At 44.6% G+C, this 16278-nt stretch overlaps 1 protein-coding gene across 4 annotated transcripts; it reads left to right on the forward strand.

Annotated features, from left to right (window-relative positions):
• The first annotated feature begins 4433 nt into the window (after nucleotides 1-4433).
• On the forward strand, nucleotides 4434-15489 carry LOC137349047 (zinc finger protein 239-like). Of its 4 annotated transcripts, none has more exons than XR_010969214.1 (3): nucleotides 4434-4772; nucleotides 5061-6146; nucleotides 12173-15487. XR_010969214.1 is itself a non-coding variant. In XM_068014328.1 (3 exons), the coding sequence occupies exon 2, from the start codon at nucleotides 5427-5429 to the stop codon at nucleotides 6081-6083; it is 657 nt and encodes a 218-aa protein (XP_067870429.1). In that variant the 5' UTR covers nucleotides 4434-4772; nucleotides 5061-5426; the 3' UTR covers nucleotides 6084-6089; nucleotides 12173-15489. The 4 variants fall into 4 exon arrangements, 3 of the variants coding, with proteins under 3 accessions (XP_067870429.1, XP_067870427.1, XP_067870428.1); XM_068014328.1 differs by having other exon boundaries at nucleotides 5061-6089; nucleotides 12173-15489; XM_068014326.1 differs by having other exon boundaries at nucleotides 5061-15465.
• Nucleotides 15490-16278: the final 789 nt, after the last annotated feature.

Consider the following 16278-nt stretch of genomic DNA (forward strand, 5'->3'; position numbering starts at 1 on the left):
TCTCCAGATAAAGAAGGACGTGGAGCTTGTTTCCAGGAATTCCCTATTTTATTGAGGTGTGCATGTTAGACTACCCTCATCAATCTTCCTGGTTACTTCTTCAAAAAATTCAATCAAGTTGGTCAAACAAGATCTTCCTTTTAACAAATCCATGCTGACTATCCTTGATTAACCTGTGCTCTTCTTCCCTTCGGCCTCCTTGTCTCGAGAAACAATGGGTAAGTGTCTGGAGGTGGTCAGTGGTTTGTGAAGCAGTGCCTGGAGTGGCTATAAAGGCCAATTCTAGAGTGACAGACTCTTCCACAGGTGCTGCAGGTAAAGTTGGTTGTCGGGGCTGAGACACAGTTGGCTCTTTCCTTGCGCTTCTGTCTTTTTTTCCTGCCAACTGCTAAGTCTCTTCGACTCACCACTCTTTAGCCCCGCCTTTATCGCTGTCTGCCAGCTCTGGGGATCGCTGGCAACTGGCTCCCATGACTTGTGGTCAATGTCGTAGGACGTCATGTCGCATTTGCAGACGTCTTTAAAGCGGAGACATGGACGGCTGGTGGGTCTGATACCAGTGACGAGCTCGCTGTACAATGCATCCTTGGGGATCCTGCCATCTTCCATGCGGCTCACATGGCCAAGCCATCTCAAGCGCCGCTGGCTCAGTAGGGTGTACATGATGGGGATGTTGGCTGCCTCAAGGATTTCTGCGCTGGTGATACGGCCCTGCCACCTGATGCCAAGGATTTTCCGGAAACAGCAAAGATGGAATAAATTGGGACGTCGCTCTTGGCTGACATACGTTGTCCAGGCTTCGCTGCCATAGAGCAAGGTACTGAGGACACAGGCTTGAAACACTCGTACTTTTGTGTTCCGTGTCAGTGCGCCATTTTCCCACACCCTCTTGGCCAGTCTGGACATAGCAGCAGATGCCTTTCCCATGCGCTTGTTGATTTCTGCATCGAGAGACAGGTTACTGGTGATGGTTGAGCCCAGGTAGGTGAACTCTTGAACCACTTCCAGAGCGTGGTCGCCGATATTGATGGATGGAGCATTTCTGACGTCCTGTCCCATGATGTTCGTTTTCTTGAAACTGATGGTTAGGCCAAATTTGTTGCAGGCAGCCGCAAGCCTGTCGATGAGTCTCTGCAGATACTCTTCCATGTGGGATGTTAATGCAGCATCATGAACAAAGAGGAGTTCCCTGATGAGGACTTTCTGTACTTGGGTCTTCGCTCTAAGATGGGCAAGGTTGATCAACCTGCCATCTGATCTTATGTGTCACTCTAAGTGAGTTTATCCTGTGTCTCAGAATGGATTCCAATAATTTACCCACTACTGATGTTCGACTGACTGGCCTGTAATTTTTGCTGTTTCCGGAAAATTGGTCTATCCCTCGCTCCCTTTTTAAACAGAGGTACAATGTTAGCAGTTCTCCAATCCTCCAGCACCACACCTGTATCCAGTGAGGACTGGAAAATGATGGACAGACCTTCCGCTATTTCGTCCCTGGCTTCTTTTAACAGCCTGGGGTACATTTCATCTGGCCCTGGTGATTTATCAACTTTCAAGGATGCAAATCCCATTAATACTTCCTCTCTCCCAATGTTCATCACATCCAATACTTACACTCCTCCTCCTTAACTACAATATCTGCATCGTCCCCCTCTTTTGTGAAGACAAACGCAAAGTATTCATTCAGACCATACCAATACCTTCCACCCCTACACATAGGTTGCCTTTTTGGTCCTTTACGGGCCCTACTCTCTCCTTAGTTATCCTCTTACTCTTAATGTATTGATAAAACATCTTTGGGTTCACCTTGAGTTTGCTTGCCAATATTCTTTCATGCCCTCTCTTAGCTTTCCTAATTTATTTTTTGATTTCACCCCTCCTCTTTAGGAACATAGGAGCAGGAACAGGCCATTCAGCCCATCGAGCCTGCCCTGCCATTCAATAAGATCGTGGCTGATCATCCACTTCAATGTCTTTTACCCCACATCATCCTCATATCCCTTTGTCATTGACATTTAGAAACCTGTCAATCTCTGCTTTAAACACACTCAATGACTGAGCTTCCACAGCCCTCTGGAGTAGAGAATTCCAAAGATTCACAACCCTCCGAGTAAAGAAATTTCTCCTCATCTCTGTCATAAGTGGCTTGCCCCTTATTTTGAAATTGTATCCCCTGGTTAGAGACTCCTAAACCAGGGGAAACATCTTAGCTGCATCTACCCTGTCTGCTCCTTTAAGTATTTTGTAGGTTTCAATAATATATATACTCCTCTCAGCTTTCTGTAGTATTGAGTTCTCGGTGTCCGTTACAAGCTTTCCTTTTCTGCCTTATCTTACCCTGTAAGCTCCTTGACATCCATGGGGCTCTAGATTTGGCCATCCAGCCCTTTTTTTTTGTGGGTACATGTTTACTCTGAACCCCTTGAACCTCCCCTTTGAATGCCTCCCACTGCTCCGACACTGATTTACCTTCAAGTAGCTGTTTCCAGTCCACTTTCGCTAAATCATTCCTCAACTTAGTAAAATTTTCCTTACCTCAATTGAGAACTCTAACTTCTGTTATATCCTTGTCCTTTTCCATGTTAAAACTGACTGAATTATGATCACTATCACCAAAATGCTCTCCCACTGCCACTCCTTTCACCTGCCCATCTTCATTTCTTAAAACTGCACCTTCTCTTGTTGGACTTGCTACATACTGGCCAAAAAAGTTCTCCTGAATGCAACTTAAAAACTTCTGCTCCCTCAATTACTTTCACACTAAAACTATCCCAATTAATATAGGTAGTTAAAATCTTCTATTAGTGCCTTATTGTTTCTGCACTTCTCAGAGATTTTCCTACATATCTGCTCTTCTATCTCCCTCTGACTATCCACCCAAACTAGTCCCACCTTCCAACACCTGGTCCATAGCCCCGCAGGTTACAGCACCTTAGGTACATGTCCAGGTACCTTTCAAAAGAATTGAGGGTTTCTGCCTCCATTCCACCATTCCTGGCAGCGAATCCCAGACACCCACCACCCTCTGGATGAAAATGTTGCCCCCACATGTCACCTCTAATCCTTCTACCAATCACCTTAAATCTACTCCCCCGGTAACTCCCCACAACTGTAATTGTTTCTTTGACCAAAATTGCAACTCCCCCTCCCTATCGCGTCTGAAAATCCTGTAAACAGGAACGTTGAGCTGCCATTCCTGTCCCTCCTTAAGCCATGTTTCTGTAAGAACTATATCATACTATCATGTGCCCTCAGCTCATCTGCTTTATTTGCTATACTCCTTGCATTGAAGTAAATACCCTTGAGCACTGCCAAACTCTATTTTCTAGCCTTTGTTTCCTTGTCCCAACTGAGTTTACCCTCAGGTCTCCATCCCCCTGCAAAACTAGTTTAAACCCTCCCCAAAAGCACCAGCAAAATATCCCGCAAGGAACTCAGTCCTGGCTCTGTTCAGGTGCAACCCGTCCGGCCTGTGCAGGTCCCATCTTCCTCAAAGCCAGTCCCAATGTCCTAATAATCTAAAATGTCCACCCTGTCTAACCAATTAATAGTAGGCTACAGGAAGATATTGATGGTCTGGTCAGATGGGCAGAAAAGTGGCAAATGGAATTCAACCGGGAGAATTGAGAGGTGATGCATTTGGGGAGGTCAAACAAGGCAAAGGAATACACGATTAATGGGAGAATGTAGAGAGATATAGAGGAAGTGAGGGACCTTGGAGCGAATGTCCACAGATCAGTATTTTGTTTTCCTGAAATTCCTATTCTGAGTTTCAGACACTTGAATGCCAAGTAGACCAGGTATTTAAAGGTCATTCATTTCCCTCTTTCCATGTTTGTTAAAATTGTTTTGTTGATAAAAGAAACATGGTTTCACTTTGAAAGGATAAATAGTTTGCCAGGGGTTCACACTGACTCAAAGGCCGCGATTGCTTCCAGAAGCCGCTGCTCCCTTGGCCCTCCGGCCTCTGAGCTTCTTCCTGTTGCTTCCCAGGACAATCAATCAGCTCTGGGCAACATGACCCTGTCAGAGGGAGTTCAGGGGCTCAGAGGAATCTGAGTTGGGAAATACAATGAGAGAAACAGGATTTAATTTATAAAATAAACTATTTCACATCAAATCAATTAATATATTCCATTGGCGCGATGGGGAGGAGCTTGTGAGTCGCATCTGCGGGCGGGGAGGCGCCGCAAACCCCGGTTAATAAGTTGAATGTTCCCGGGTGTGCACCGTGCGGGGCTTCTGCCGGTAACAGACCCAGGTGAACGGCCGCCACATTGAGTGGGCGGGGCTTCAAGTCCCTGTGGCCAACTGCTCCCGAGAGAGCAAACTATTGGCTCATTGGGTGTCACGTGCATGGCCTGCGGGGCTTTTCCCGGTGACAGACGGCCGCCATCTTTATTGGTGGCAATGTGCAGCAGGGCGCATGCGCGGCCGTCCTGGGACGGAACAATGAGTCTGCGAGGCTTCAGGTTGCTGTTAACCAACTGCATTTTGATCAGTGCTGTGCGAGCTTTGGAGACGCTTTGGCAGTGAGTGAGAGTCGGCCGGGCGCAGGGAACGAATGGAGCCGGCGGGTGGACTTCAGAAACACCTGATGTAGGCCGCAAGCCCTGAATAAGAACCTCCAGGTCCCGCTTTTGCAGTCCCGGGGCTTTTTCCCGAACAGGCCCAGTTTAACAGCCGCCATCTTGTTTGAGCGAGGAGCTGAGCGCATGCGCGGTCTTGGTGACGACACAGTGTGGGCGGGGCTTCAGGCTCCCAGTGACCAGGTGAGAAAATCATTGACTCATTGATTTGATTCTCACTCTGCACACAGGCTGGAGAACATGAACCCAGCCGGAGTAGAGGGAGGGAGAAAACTGGCAGTGGAGGAAAGAAATGGTGCAGATGGTGGGATGGGTTTGGATTTCAGTACAGGGAGGAGGGAGAGTGTGGGGAACAGGGATTTACAGCTTTGAGGGAACAAGAGAGGAAAAATGTTCCATAGAAACTAGAATTGTCTGTTCAGAATTTCTATCCTTACTGACAGTGATAACTATTGTAAACTCCTTTTACAGGGTATTAAAGGGGAGGATTTGTAGATTCAAACTCAAACCGAAGATCACGTCAAGATCTGACAGTCACTCAATTCATCAGGACCTGAATATCAGCGGCCTTTGAATGTGGAAGGAGAAATGTTTGTTTATTTTGTCATTGGGAAAAGATTTCAAACATCAGTGTGACTGGAAAAGCACCAAGACACACACACCCGAGCGAGAGTGTTCCAGTGCACTGACTGTGGAAAGAGCTTTAAACAGTTACACATCGCACCATTCACAGTGGGGAGAAACCGCACACGCATTCTGTGTTTGGTCGAGGCTTCAACTGATCATTCAACCTGGAGAGACATAAAGACAATCACGCCACGGAGAAACTATGGAAATATGAGGGAATGTGGGAAAGGATTCAGTTTTCTGTCGAAGCTGGAAACTCATCAGCAGGGTCACAATGATGAGAGGCCGTTCACCTGCTCCGTGTGTGAGAAGGGATTCACTCAGTCATGCAACCTGCTGACCCACCAGCGAGTTCACACTGGTGAGAGGCCATTCACCTGCTCTGTGTGTGAGAAGGGATTCACTCAGTCATCCCACCTGCTGACACATCAGCGGGTTCACACTGGGGAGAGGCCATTCACCTGCTCTGTTTGTGAGAAGGGATTCACGACTTCATCCAACCTTTTGACACACCAGCGAGTTCACACTGGAGACAGGCCATTCACCTGCTCTGTATGTGAGAAGGGATTTGTTAATTCATCCCTCCTGCTGACACACCAGCGAGTTCATACTGGAGAAAGGCCGTTCACCTGCTCCGTGTGTAGGAAGGGATTTAATCGATCATCCAACCTTCTGAGACATCAGCAAATTCACACTGGGGAGCGGCCATTCACCTGCTCCATGTGTGGGAAGGGATTTTATCAATCATCCAACCTTCGGACACACCAGCGAGTTCACACTGGGGAGAAGCCGTTCACCTGCTCCATGTGTAGGAAGGGATTCACTCAGTTATCCCACCTGCTGAGACACCAGCGAGTTCACAAGTGACTGCAGGTGTTGGATTCTGTTCATCACATCCAGGACTGAACCATGTTCATGCTGATAGTTGGGGTTTGTTTCTGTTGATAATTAATTGATCATCAGGATCTAATTCACCGTTGTCCAACATTTTTGCTTGGGGGAGGGCCTCATTACTATTTTTGTCTTACATTGGGGACCGGTGAGACAATTTTGGAAAGATAAAGGCATTCAGATTTATTTTACTATTAATCTAAAGAACAAAGATGCATTTTTGTGAAGAAGCTTTAAATGAGAAGACTAATTTATTGATTTACTTTCTGGTCACTATGTTGGACACTGATTTAGTGAGATACCTGGCATTTTTTTGCTTGCAGAAGTAGTCCGTGTTTGCTCATACACTTGTTGCAGAGATGTGGCGTCTTCTGGATGGATGTCATTCTGTCAGGAGTGACTTTGATCTCTCTCTCTCTCTCTCTCTCTCTCTGTCTCTGTCTCTGTCTCTGTCTCTGTCTCTCTCTGTCTGTCCCCCTTTCCCTCCCTCTCTCTCTCTGCCCCCCTCTTCTCTGTCTCACTCTGACAGCCTCAAGTCAGTTTCACGACTGACCGATCCTGACATCGGGAACAGCAGTTTCTGAAATTTGGACAGATTTGGAGTTTTTAAAAAAGTCGCTGGAAAACCCCAAATCTGTCCAAAGCTCAGAACTGCAGCCCCCTGGGGAGGATGAGGAAAGGCCCCGGGTACAGTTTACACCCATGGGCCGGATGGAAACTTTAGGCGGGCTGGACCCTGGCCCACAGGCTGTATTTTGGACTACACTGATCTAATTGAATGGTGCATCAGGCTTGATGGGCTGAATGACCCACTTCAGCTCTTCTGTATTTTCTCCCCACTCTGTAACTCTGCTCAAGTGCTGATTTCCTGTTGCACGAGAGGTTACAAAAATAATAAAAGGACAAAACTAAAGGCTCTGTATCTGAATGCATGTAGCATTCGAAACAAACAGATGAACTGAGAGCGCAAATAGAAATAAATATGTATGATCTGCTAGCCATGGCTGCAGGACGACATAGATTGGGATCTGAATATTGAAGGGTACATGGCATTTTAGAAGGACAGGAAGCTAGGAAAAGGTGGAGGGGTCGCTCTGTTAATTAATGATGGTATTAGCGCAATAGAGAGAGATGACCTAAGTTCACGAAACCAGGATGTAGAAGCAGTTTGGGTAGAGATAAGAAATCATAAGGGCAAGAAGTCCCGTGTGGGAGTGATGTACAGGCCACCTAACATTAACCAAAGTTTAGGACAAGGTATAAAGGAAAAAATAATGGCAGCTTGTCAGAAAGGTATAGCGATAATTATGGGGGATTTTAACCTACACATAGACTGGAAAAATCAGAGGGGCAGAGGTAGCCTAGATGAGGAGTACATAGAATGCTTTTGGGATAATTTCTTGGAACAATACGTTCTGGAGCCAATCAGAGAGCAGGCTCTTCTAGACCTGGTATTGTGCAATGGGATAGGATTAATTAATGACCTCATAGTTAGAACATCTCTAGGTAGAAGCGATCGTAATGTGATTGAATTTTACATTCAGTTTGAGGGAGAGAAGAGTGGATCCAAGACTAGTATTTTAAACTTAAATAAGGGCAATTATGAGGGCATGAAAGCGGAGCTAGCTAAAGTGAATTGGCAAATTAGGTTAAGGGATTGGTTAATAGAGAAGCAATGACAGACATTTCAGGGGATATTTCAGAATACACAGAATAGATACATTTCAATGAGAAAGACAATTTCCAAGGGTGGGACCTGCCATCCATGGTTAACTAAAACAGTTAAAGATAGTATCAAACTTAAAGAAAAAGCCTATAATGGCGCAAAGATGGGAGGCAGGTCAGAAGATTGGACAGAATATAAAAACAGCAAAGAATGATGAAAAGATTGAAAAAGGTAGGTAAAATTAGAGTACAAGAGAAAGCTAGCTAGAAATAGAAAGACAGATAGTAAGAGTTTCCGTAGATATTTTAAAAAGAAAGAGTTAACAAAGTGAGTGTTGGTCCTATAGAAAGTGAGTCTGGGGGAATTAATGATGGATAATAAGGAGATGTCAGATGAATTGAACAGGTATTTTGTATCGGTCTTCACTATTGAGGATACAAGTAATATCCCAGAATTAGCTGTAAGTCAGGAAATGAAAGGGAGGGAGGAACTCAGGAAAATTACAATCACCAGGGAAGTGGTACTGAATAAATTGTTGGAGCTGCGGGCTGACAAGTCCCCGGGTCCTGATGGATTCCATCCTCGGGTGTTAAAATAAGTGGCTAGTGAGATAGTTGATGCATTAGTTTTAATTTTCCAAAATTCCTTAGATTCGAGGAAGGTTCCGTTAGATTGGAAAATAGCGAATGTAACTCCTGTATTCAAAAAGGGAGACAGAAAGCAGGGAACTACAGGCCAGTTAGCTTAACATTCGTCTTAGGGAAAATGTTAGAAGCTACTTTAAAGACTTTATGGCAGGGCATTTCGAAAAATTCAAGGTAATCAGGCAGAGTCAACATGGTTTTGTAAAAGGGAAATCATGTTTAACCAATTTATTGGAGTTCTTTGAGGGAGTTACATGTGCTGTGGATAAAGGGGAACCGGTGGATGTATTGTACTTAGATTTCCAGAAGGCATTTGATAAGGTGTCACATCAAATGTTGCAGAAAATAAAAGCTTATGGTGTAGGGGGTAACATATTTGCATGGATAGAAGATTGGCTAGCTAACAGGAAACAGAGAGTAGGCATAAATGGGTCATTTTCTGGTTGGCTGGGGCCTCAACTTTTTACAGTTTATAGAAATGACTTGGATGAAGGGACTGAAGGTATGGTTGCTAAATTTGCAGATGACACAAAGATAGATAGGAAATTAACTTGTGAAAAGCACTAAAGGGGGCTACAAAAGTATATAGAAAGGCAAAGGTGAGTGGGCAAAGACCTGGCAAATGGAGTATAATGTGGGAAAGTATGAAATTGTCCACTTTGGAAGGAAGAATAAAAAAGAAGCATATTATCTAAATGGTGAGAGATTGCAGAGCTCTGAGATGCAGAGGGATCTGGGTGTCCTAGTGCATGCATCACAAAAGGTTAGTGTGCAGGTACAGCACGTAATTAGGAAAGCTAATCGTTTTGTTATCCTTTATCACGAGGGGAATTGAATACAAAAGTAGGGAGGTTATGCTTCAGATATACAGGGCATTGATGAGACCACATCTGGAGTACTGTGTACAGTACTGGTCTCCTTTATTTAAGGAAGGATACAAATACGTTGGAGGCAGTACAGAGAAGATTTACCAGACTAATACCTGGAATGGGTGGGCTGTCTTATGAGGAAAGATTGGACAGGCTAGGCTTGTATCCACTGGAATTTAGAGGCGACTTGGTTGAAACATATAAGATCCTGAGGGGTCTTGACAGGGTGGATGTGGAAAGGATGTTTCCCCTTGTGGGAGAATCTAGAATTAGGGGTCACTTTTTAAAAATAAGGGGTCGCCATTTTAATACAGATTTGAGGAAAAAATTTTCTCTTAGGGTCGTGAGTCTTTGGAATTCTCTTCCTCAAAGGGCAGTGGAAGCAGAGTCTTTATATATTTTTAAGGCAGAGGTAGATAGATTCTTAATAAGCAAGGGGGTGGAAGGATATCGGGGGTAGGTGGAAATGTGGAGTAATCAGTTCAGCCATGAACTTATTGAATGGCAGAGCTGGCTTGAGGGGCCGAGTGGCCTACTCCTGCTCCTAATTTGTATGTTCTCCCCAGGTCTCCCATGACTTTCCATTCATCAGATGTGTTTGAGTCCAAGTTTATTCGGGACATGCGAACAGGAGTCGGCCATTTAGTCCCTCGAGCCTGTTCTGCCATTCAATGAGATCATGGCTGATCTGCAACCTAACTCCGTGTACCCAGATATTATTTTTAATACCAGCTTCCCCAGTCTGTTGCAATGTGATTTTACAAACAACTGTCATCTGCATTGCACCTTTAAGATAGGAAAGTGTCCCAGGGTGCATTTCAGAAGCTTAAACTGACAAGTCAGACAATAATTGACACTGAGCGAAACAAGGGTATATTAGGAGGGCTGACTAAAAGCTTGGTCAAAGATGCAGGTTTTTAGGAGGGTCTTGAAGGAGGAGAGATGTGGACTGGTAGAGAGGTATAAGGAGAGAATTCCAGAGTTTAAGGCTGATGACTGAAGGCACAGCCAATGGGACAGAGAGAGTGAGGGATGTGTAAGAGGCCAGAGTTGGAGGAATGCAGAGTTCTCTGAGGGTTGTACGCCTGGAGGAGGTTACAGATATAGGGAGGGGTGAGGCCTTGAAGGGATTTGAACCCGAGTTGAGAATTTTAAACTGGAGGCATTAGTGGACCTAGAGCCATTGTAGGTCAGTGAGCTCAGTAGTGATGGATGAGTGGGAGTTTGTGATGGTTGGGGTAAAATGCAGCAGAATTTGGATGAGCTCAAGTTTAAGCAGGGTGGAGGTCAGTCAGAAGAGCATTAGAATAGACAAGCAGGCTGACAACACTGAATCACTGGAAGGGTCAAGAGAGGTGGTGGTGAGGTAGAGATGGGTGTCATCAGTGTCCCTGTGGAACCTGATGTCATGACTTTGGATGATGGCACCAAGGAACAGCAGATAGATGAGGGATAGAAGGGGTCATCGATAGATCCTTGGGAGACTCCAAAGGTAACGGGTTGAGAAGAGAAGCCATTGCTAGAGACTCTTTGGCTCTGATTGGATAGATCTGAGTGGAGCCAAGTGAGGTCAGTCCCACTCAGCTGGACAGTGGAGAGAGGTGTTGGAGGATGGTGTGGTTGACTGGGAGGTCAGGAAGTATGATGAGGGATAGTGTCCCACAGTCACAGAGGATGTCCTTTGTGGCATGGATTCGAGCTGTTTTAGTGCTGTGGTAGGGATGGAAACCTGATTGGAAAGGTTCAAACATGGAGTTACGGGAAAGGTGGGAACAGATTTGGGAGGAATAAAGACATTCAGTGACTTTGGAGAGGAATGAGAGGTTGAAGATGAGATGGTAGTTTACAAGGTCAGAGAGCTTGAGGGTGGGGGTTTTGAGGAGGTGAGTGATAGTTTTAAAAAGGAGCAGGAAATATTTGAGGAAAGGGAATTGTTTACAAGATCAGTTAGCACGAGGGCCAGGAAGGGACGTTGGTTGATCAGTTTAGTGGGAATGGGGGTGAGAGGAGGAGGTGGGTCTCATGGATAAGATGAGCTTGGCAAGGACCTGATGGGAAGAAACTAGACAAAGACACAGGTTCAGAGTGAGGGAAGAGGGAACCTCGGGGGGTGTTTGACTTGGTGGAGAAGAGGAGGATGCAGCTGAATGGATGGTCTCAGTGTTAGTGACAAAGAATTCCATGAGCACCTTACACTTGTTTGAGTTCAGGTGAGAGAGGTTTAAGGAGACGGTGATGGAGAAATGAAGCTGGGGTTATCTTTGCTTTCAGGAATGATCCTGAAATAGTGAGCAGTTTTGGCTGAGGAGAGCCAGGCCAGATAGAGCTTGATGTGTGGTGCTGGTAATGAATGGCTAAACCAGTCGTGGGCCAGATATGTTCAAATGTGAGTTCCTTAGACTTGAGGAAGAGATGAAGGAGTGACAAGGGTGGGAGAGAGTCAGGGTTTTACTGAGGAAAAAAGCATCAGAGGTTGAGGGAGTGATTGAGCAGATCGCCAGTTACAGAAGTATTTTGACAAATGGACGGCCAATGGTGAGACAGTTGAGTGTTTGAAAGAGCAGTTATAAGTGACTTGGGGAGTGTTTTTTCCAGGGTGGACACAGATGGAAGGAGATTGTGAGTGATGAGGAATACAAGGAAGTGAGCAGAGATGGCCTTGCCTGTGATTAAGAGAATTACAAGGTTGAGGTGATTCTTGGGGTTTTCTGCTTTTCACCAAGTATCCTGTGGTTTTGTTAAAGAAAAACTGATATATTTGAGTAAACTCCAAAGTGGCCAAAATAAACACTGAAAATCATCAGAATTTAATATTGAAAATGTTTCTGATATTCAACTGAGCTTGCACTCATTTTATCTTTGTGCTTTTTCTCATGTTGGTTTCAGCATTCTGGATATCATTAGGTGTATAACAGTGTGGCCTTCCATGAGGACTGGAGGATTGTATCTGGAACTTGACTGAAATAATTAGACACAGATCAATGTCCTCATTGCACAAGATGTGGTTGCTTTAAAGGTAATAATGTTGCAGTTGTATCCAGCAGTAGTTGAACTGCCCTGTACACCACATCCAGACCTGGCATTTCCACACAGAGAGACGTGCAGTCTGGGCACAAACTATTAACGAAGCTTAAAACATTGTGTAGACTTGGATGGAAGTGAGATTGTGCTGACGAGAGGAAACTCCAGGCCCGAGTCTCAGACTGCACTCTGGAAATAAGCTGGGTATTTTTATAACCCCATCACTGATGCCACTTCCAGCTTGTAAAGTGAGAATCAGAACCCACTGAACTGAAATTGAATGTTTTTAATGTAAGATGTTCTTTTTCTGTTGATTATTGGCGTGGTGTATAGTTGTAAAATGGTTACAATCAAATATCAAATTGAACTGGTTTTCCTTTAATGTCAAACTGACCAACTGGAAGTTAGAAGTGGTTTGTTAATAGAAAATAGAAGAATTCTACAGGGGTCTCGTCTGGGACCCTGGTGTTTGTACAATTCATTTCAAAAAGAGAAATACAGAACGGGGGGCTTCTAGTTATCTGAAATTGACTGATTGGAGCAAACTGGAGTGAGGGGACCAGCATAAGGGGGATCATGGTCATCGTGGTGAAATGATATATTTTTTTCAAATGCTCACTGTGTTAATCCTTAATTTCTCCAAGATGTTCTGTTACCTACTGCTCCATTTATTGGGCCTTTTCTCCTTTCTAACTTTAGCTTGTTTCAGTTCATTTACTCTCATGGACAAGTCCCAGCTCCCCATACCTTCTTGAGTGCCCCTCCTCATTTTGTGTTGACCAGAACTGGATGCAATACTCCAGTTGTGGCCTAACCAGAGGTTTATAAAATTTCAGCATAATTTACCTGCTTTGTACTCAATGTCTCTATTTATAAAGTCCAAGATCCCATATGCTTTGCTAACGACTCTCTCAATATGTGCTGCTAGCTTCAAAGACTGATGCACATGCATCCCCAGGTCCCTCTGTTCCTGCACACTTTGGAGCCATTAAGTTGATATTGTCTCACCCTATTCCTTTTGCAAAAATGCATCATCTCACACTTGTCTGCATTGCATTCCATCAGCCACTTGTCTGCCCATTCTGCCAGCCTATCTATGTCTTGTTTCAGACAGTTTGTAAGTTTGGTATCATAAGCAAATTTTGAAGTTCTGCTCTCTATTCCAAGATCCAAGTCATATATATATCGCAAAAAAGTGGTCCAGCACTGACCCTTGAGGAACACCACTGTCTACCATCCTCCAGTCTGAAAAACAACCATTGGCTATGACACCATGTTTTCTGTCCTTGAGGCCAATTTTTTATCCAACTGGACACTGACCCTCCTATTCAATGAGCCTCAGTTTTGTTAACCAGCCTTTTATGTGGTACTTTATCAAACGCTTATTTAAAATCCATATAAACAACATCCACTGCATTCAGTTCATCAATCTTCCATTAATGCATCAAAATTCAATTAGATTAGTCAAGCATGATCTGCCTTTTATAAATCCATGTTGGCTATCCTTAATTAACTCAAACCTCTCCAAGTTCCTGTCGATTTTTATCTGATTATTGTTCCTAAAATCTTATCACTACTGATGTTAAACTAACTGCACTTACACCCTTTCTTGAATAAAGGTGTCACATTTGCCACTCTCCAATCCTCTGGTACCTCCCCCGTATACAGGGAAGAATGGAAGATTACACAAACCCGTCCTCTATCTCCACCCATGTCCTTCAGCAACCTGGAATGCAAGCCATCCAGACCAGAAAACCTATCTACCCTCAGCATATCCAGCCTTTCCATTACCTCCTCTCTTTCAATTTTTACTCTATCTATTGCCTGTCTCCACTTCTACTGAGAGCATCCTCCTCTTCAGTAAACACTGATAGAAAGTACTCAGGTATTTTAGCCTTGCCCTGTGCCTCGAAGCATATATTTATCCTTGTTGTCCCCAGTAGACCCCACCCCACCTCTTACTACCCATTTACTATTTACATGCCAGGAGATGATGTTTGGGTTAACTTTGGAGTAGCAGCTACCTTGTCTGAAGTGGAGAATCAATGTCAGTGTAATAGAAAATGAGACAACAAGATGGACAGAGAGACAGACGGAGACAGCGAGGGAGAAAGCGATAGACTGACCGTGTGAGACAGAGTGAATTTCGAAAAGTTGAGATTGTTTTTTTTGTTGTGTTAAGTCATTAAAGGAATTGGATCCAAACCGGGTAAACGTAGTTGAGATACAGATCAGTCACGAAGTAACTGAATAGCGGAACAGGCTGGAGGGGCTGAATAGCCTCCTCCTGCTCAGGTGTTCCTCTATTTTACAGGATCACCAAGACTGATTCCCTGAGACTCCTCTCACAATACCGGGACCTTATATTCCTGACAGTTGTGGAGCAAGGGTATTCAGGATTGTCCAGATAGGACAACAACCTCCCCTTCATCGATACATGACCCTGACTGTGAGACGATGGTAAGTCTAGGGAGATCAATGATGGACACGGTGTGTGTTGTCATTGCAATGATAACCCTCCCACACACACACACACATCAATAAAACAGGCAATTCCTGGAAACACGAAACTTAATTTGGAGCAAATCAGATTCGGGATTGTCTTTCTCGCACATGACTGTCAAGATGGCCCATTGTTACTGGGGCTGGTGGAGCTGGACAGGACCTGACCCAGCACCGACAGGACAGGACAGTCCCACTGGGAGGTGACATAAAGCCAAATTAACACTCGTATCATTTTCATTATTTAATTAATTTTACAATGAGACTCAATGGATATTTCCTGTCTGGTTACCTTTCAGCTTTCTTACAGTCCACTCCTGGAGGCCCCACTCCCTGGACCTACAACCTTCAGGGTCAGTGGTGGACTTTCACAGTGGGAGTGATCCCAGAGTAATTGTGGGATTGCACCCTCATGGATGTTCCGGGTCATTTATTTTTAGTTATCCTGGTGTCTAACATGCACACACCAATAAACCATGGAATTCCTGGAAACACACTGCAGGTTCTTCATTATCTGGAGATCAAATGTCTCTTGTGTAATTGTCCCATCAGTAAACAGGATCCTGTAAACTCCTCTGTCTGCTATTTTCATGCACGCTTTATTTATTTTAGCCAGGTTGATTTTAAATGAGTTAACAGCTGTATTACAATGATGGACTCAGGACTGTTGCACAAACATGTTAAATCTCCGTAGAACAATTACCACAGGCACTTTCAGACTGGAAATTTAAACCTGCCGTTTCACTTTCAGTCAGAAACAGATCACAGTTTTACACCAGTCTCTGATTTGACAGCACATTTCCAGCATTCACCATTGTTCTTCCTGACTCTAAACACAGTTGTAAAGGAGCCTTCTGTTCCGTGCCCAGGAGCTCTGAACCATGGAAGAGAGCGGCTGGGACACATTTCATACAGGCCTCAGGATTAACCCACACGGGGACTTTGCTGTCAGTGAAAAGAGACGAGAAAGACCAAAGTGCTGTTTGTCCCTCTCAGTGTGACCCTGAATGACTGTGTCCAGGCTGAAGTTCTGTTCCTGCCGTACGATCCTCCCCCCAGATTGTCCTTTCTGAGCTCCAGCCAGGCGGTGTTAAACACTCAGGTGGGAAAGACAAAAATCTACAACAATGTATTTAAAACAAAGCTGATTTATTTGACATCTATCCAGAATATTAACCTCCAGCCCCGTTAGAGAAGTTAACATCAGCAGAAACAAACCCCAACTATCAGAACAGAAACCTAGAAAATTTATAGCACAGGAGGCCATTCAGCCCATCGTGTCTGGGTCAGCCGAAAAAGACCTATCCAGCCTAATCCCACTTTCCAGCTCTTGGTCTGTCGTCCTGTAGGTTACAGCACGTCAACTGCATTTTCAAGAGTTTTTTTTTAAATGTGATGAGGGTTTTCTGCCTCTACCACCTATTCAGGCAGTGAGTTCCAGACCCCCACCACCCTCTGGGTGAAATGAT

Source organism: Heterodontus francisci, chromosome 34, assembly GCF_036365525.1.
Source record: "Heterodontus francisci isolate sHetFra1 chromosome 34, sHetFra1.hap1, whole genome shotgun sequence".
Taxonomy (NCBI): Eukaryota; Metazoa; Chordata; class Chondrichthyes; order Heterodontiformes; family Heterodontidae; genus Heterodontus; species Heterodontus francisci.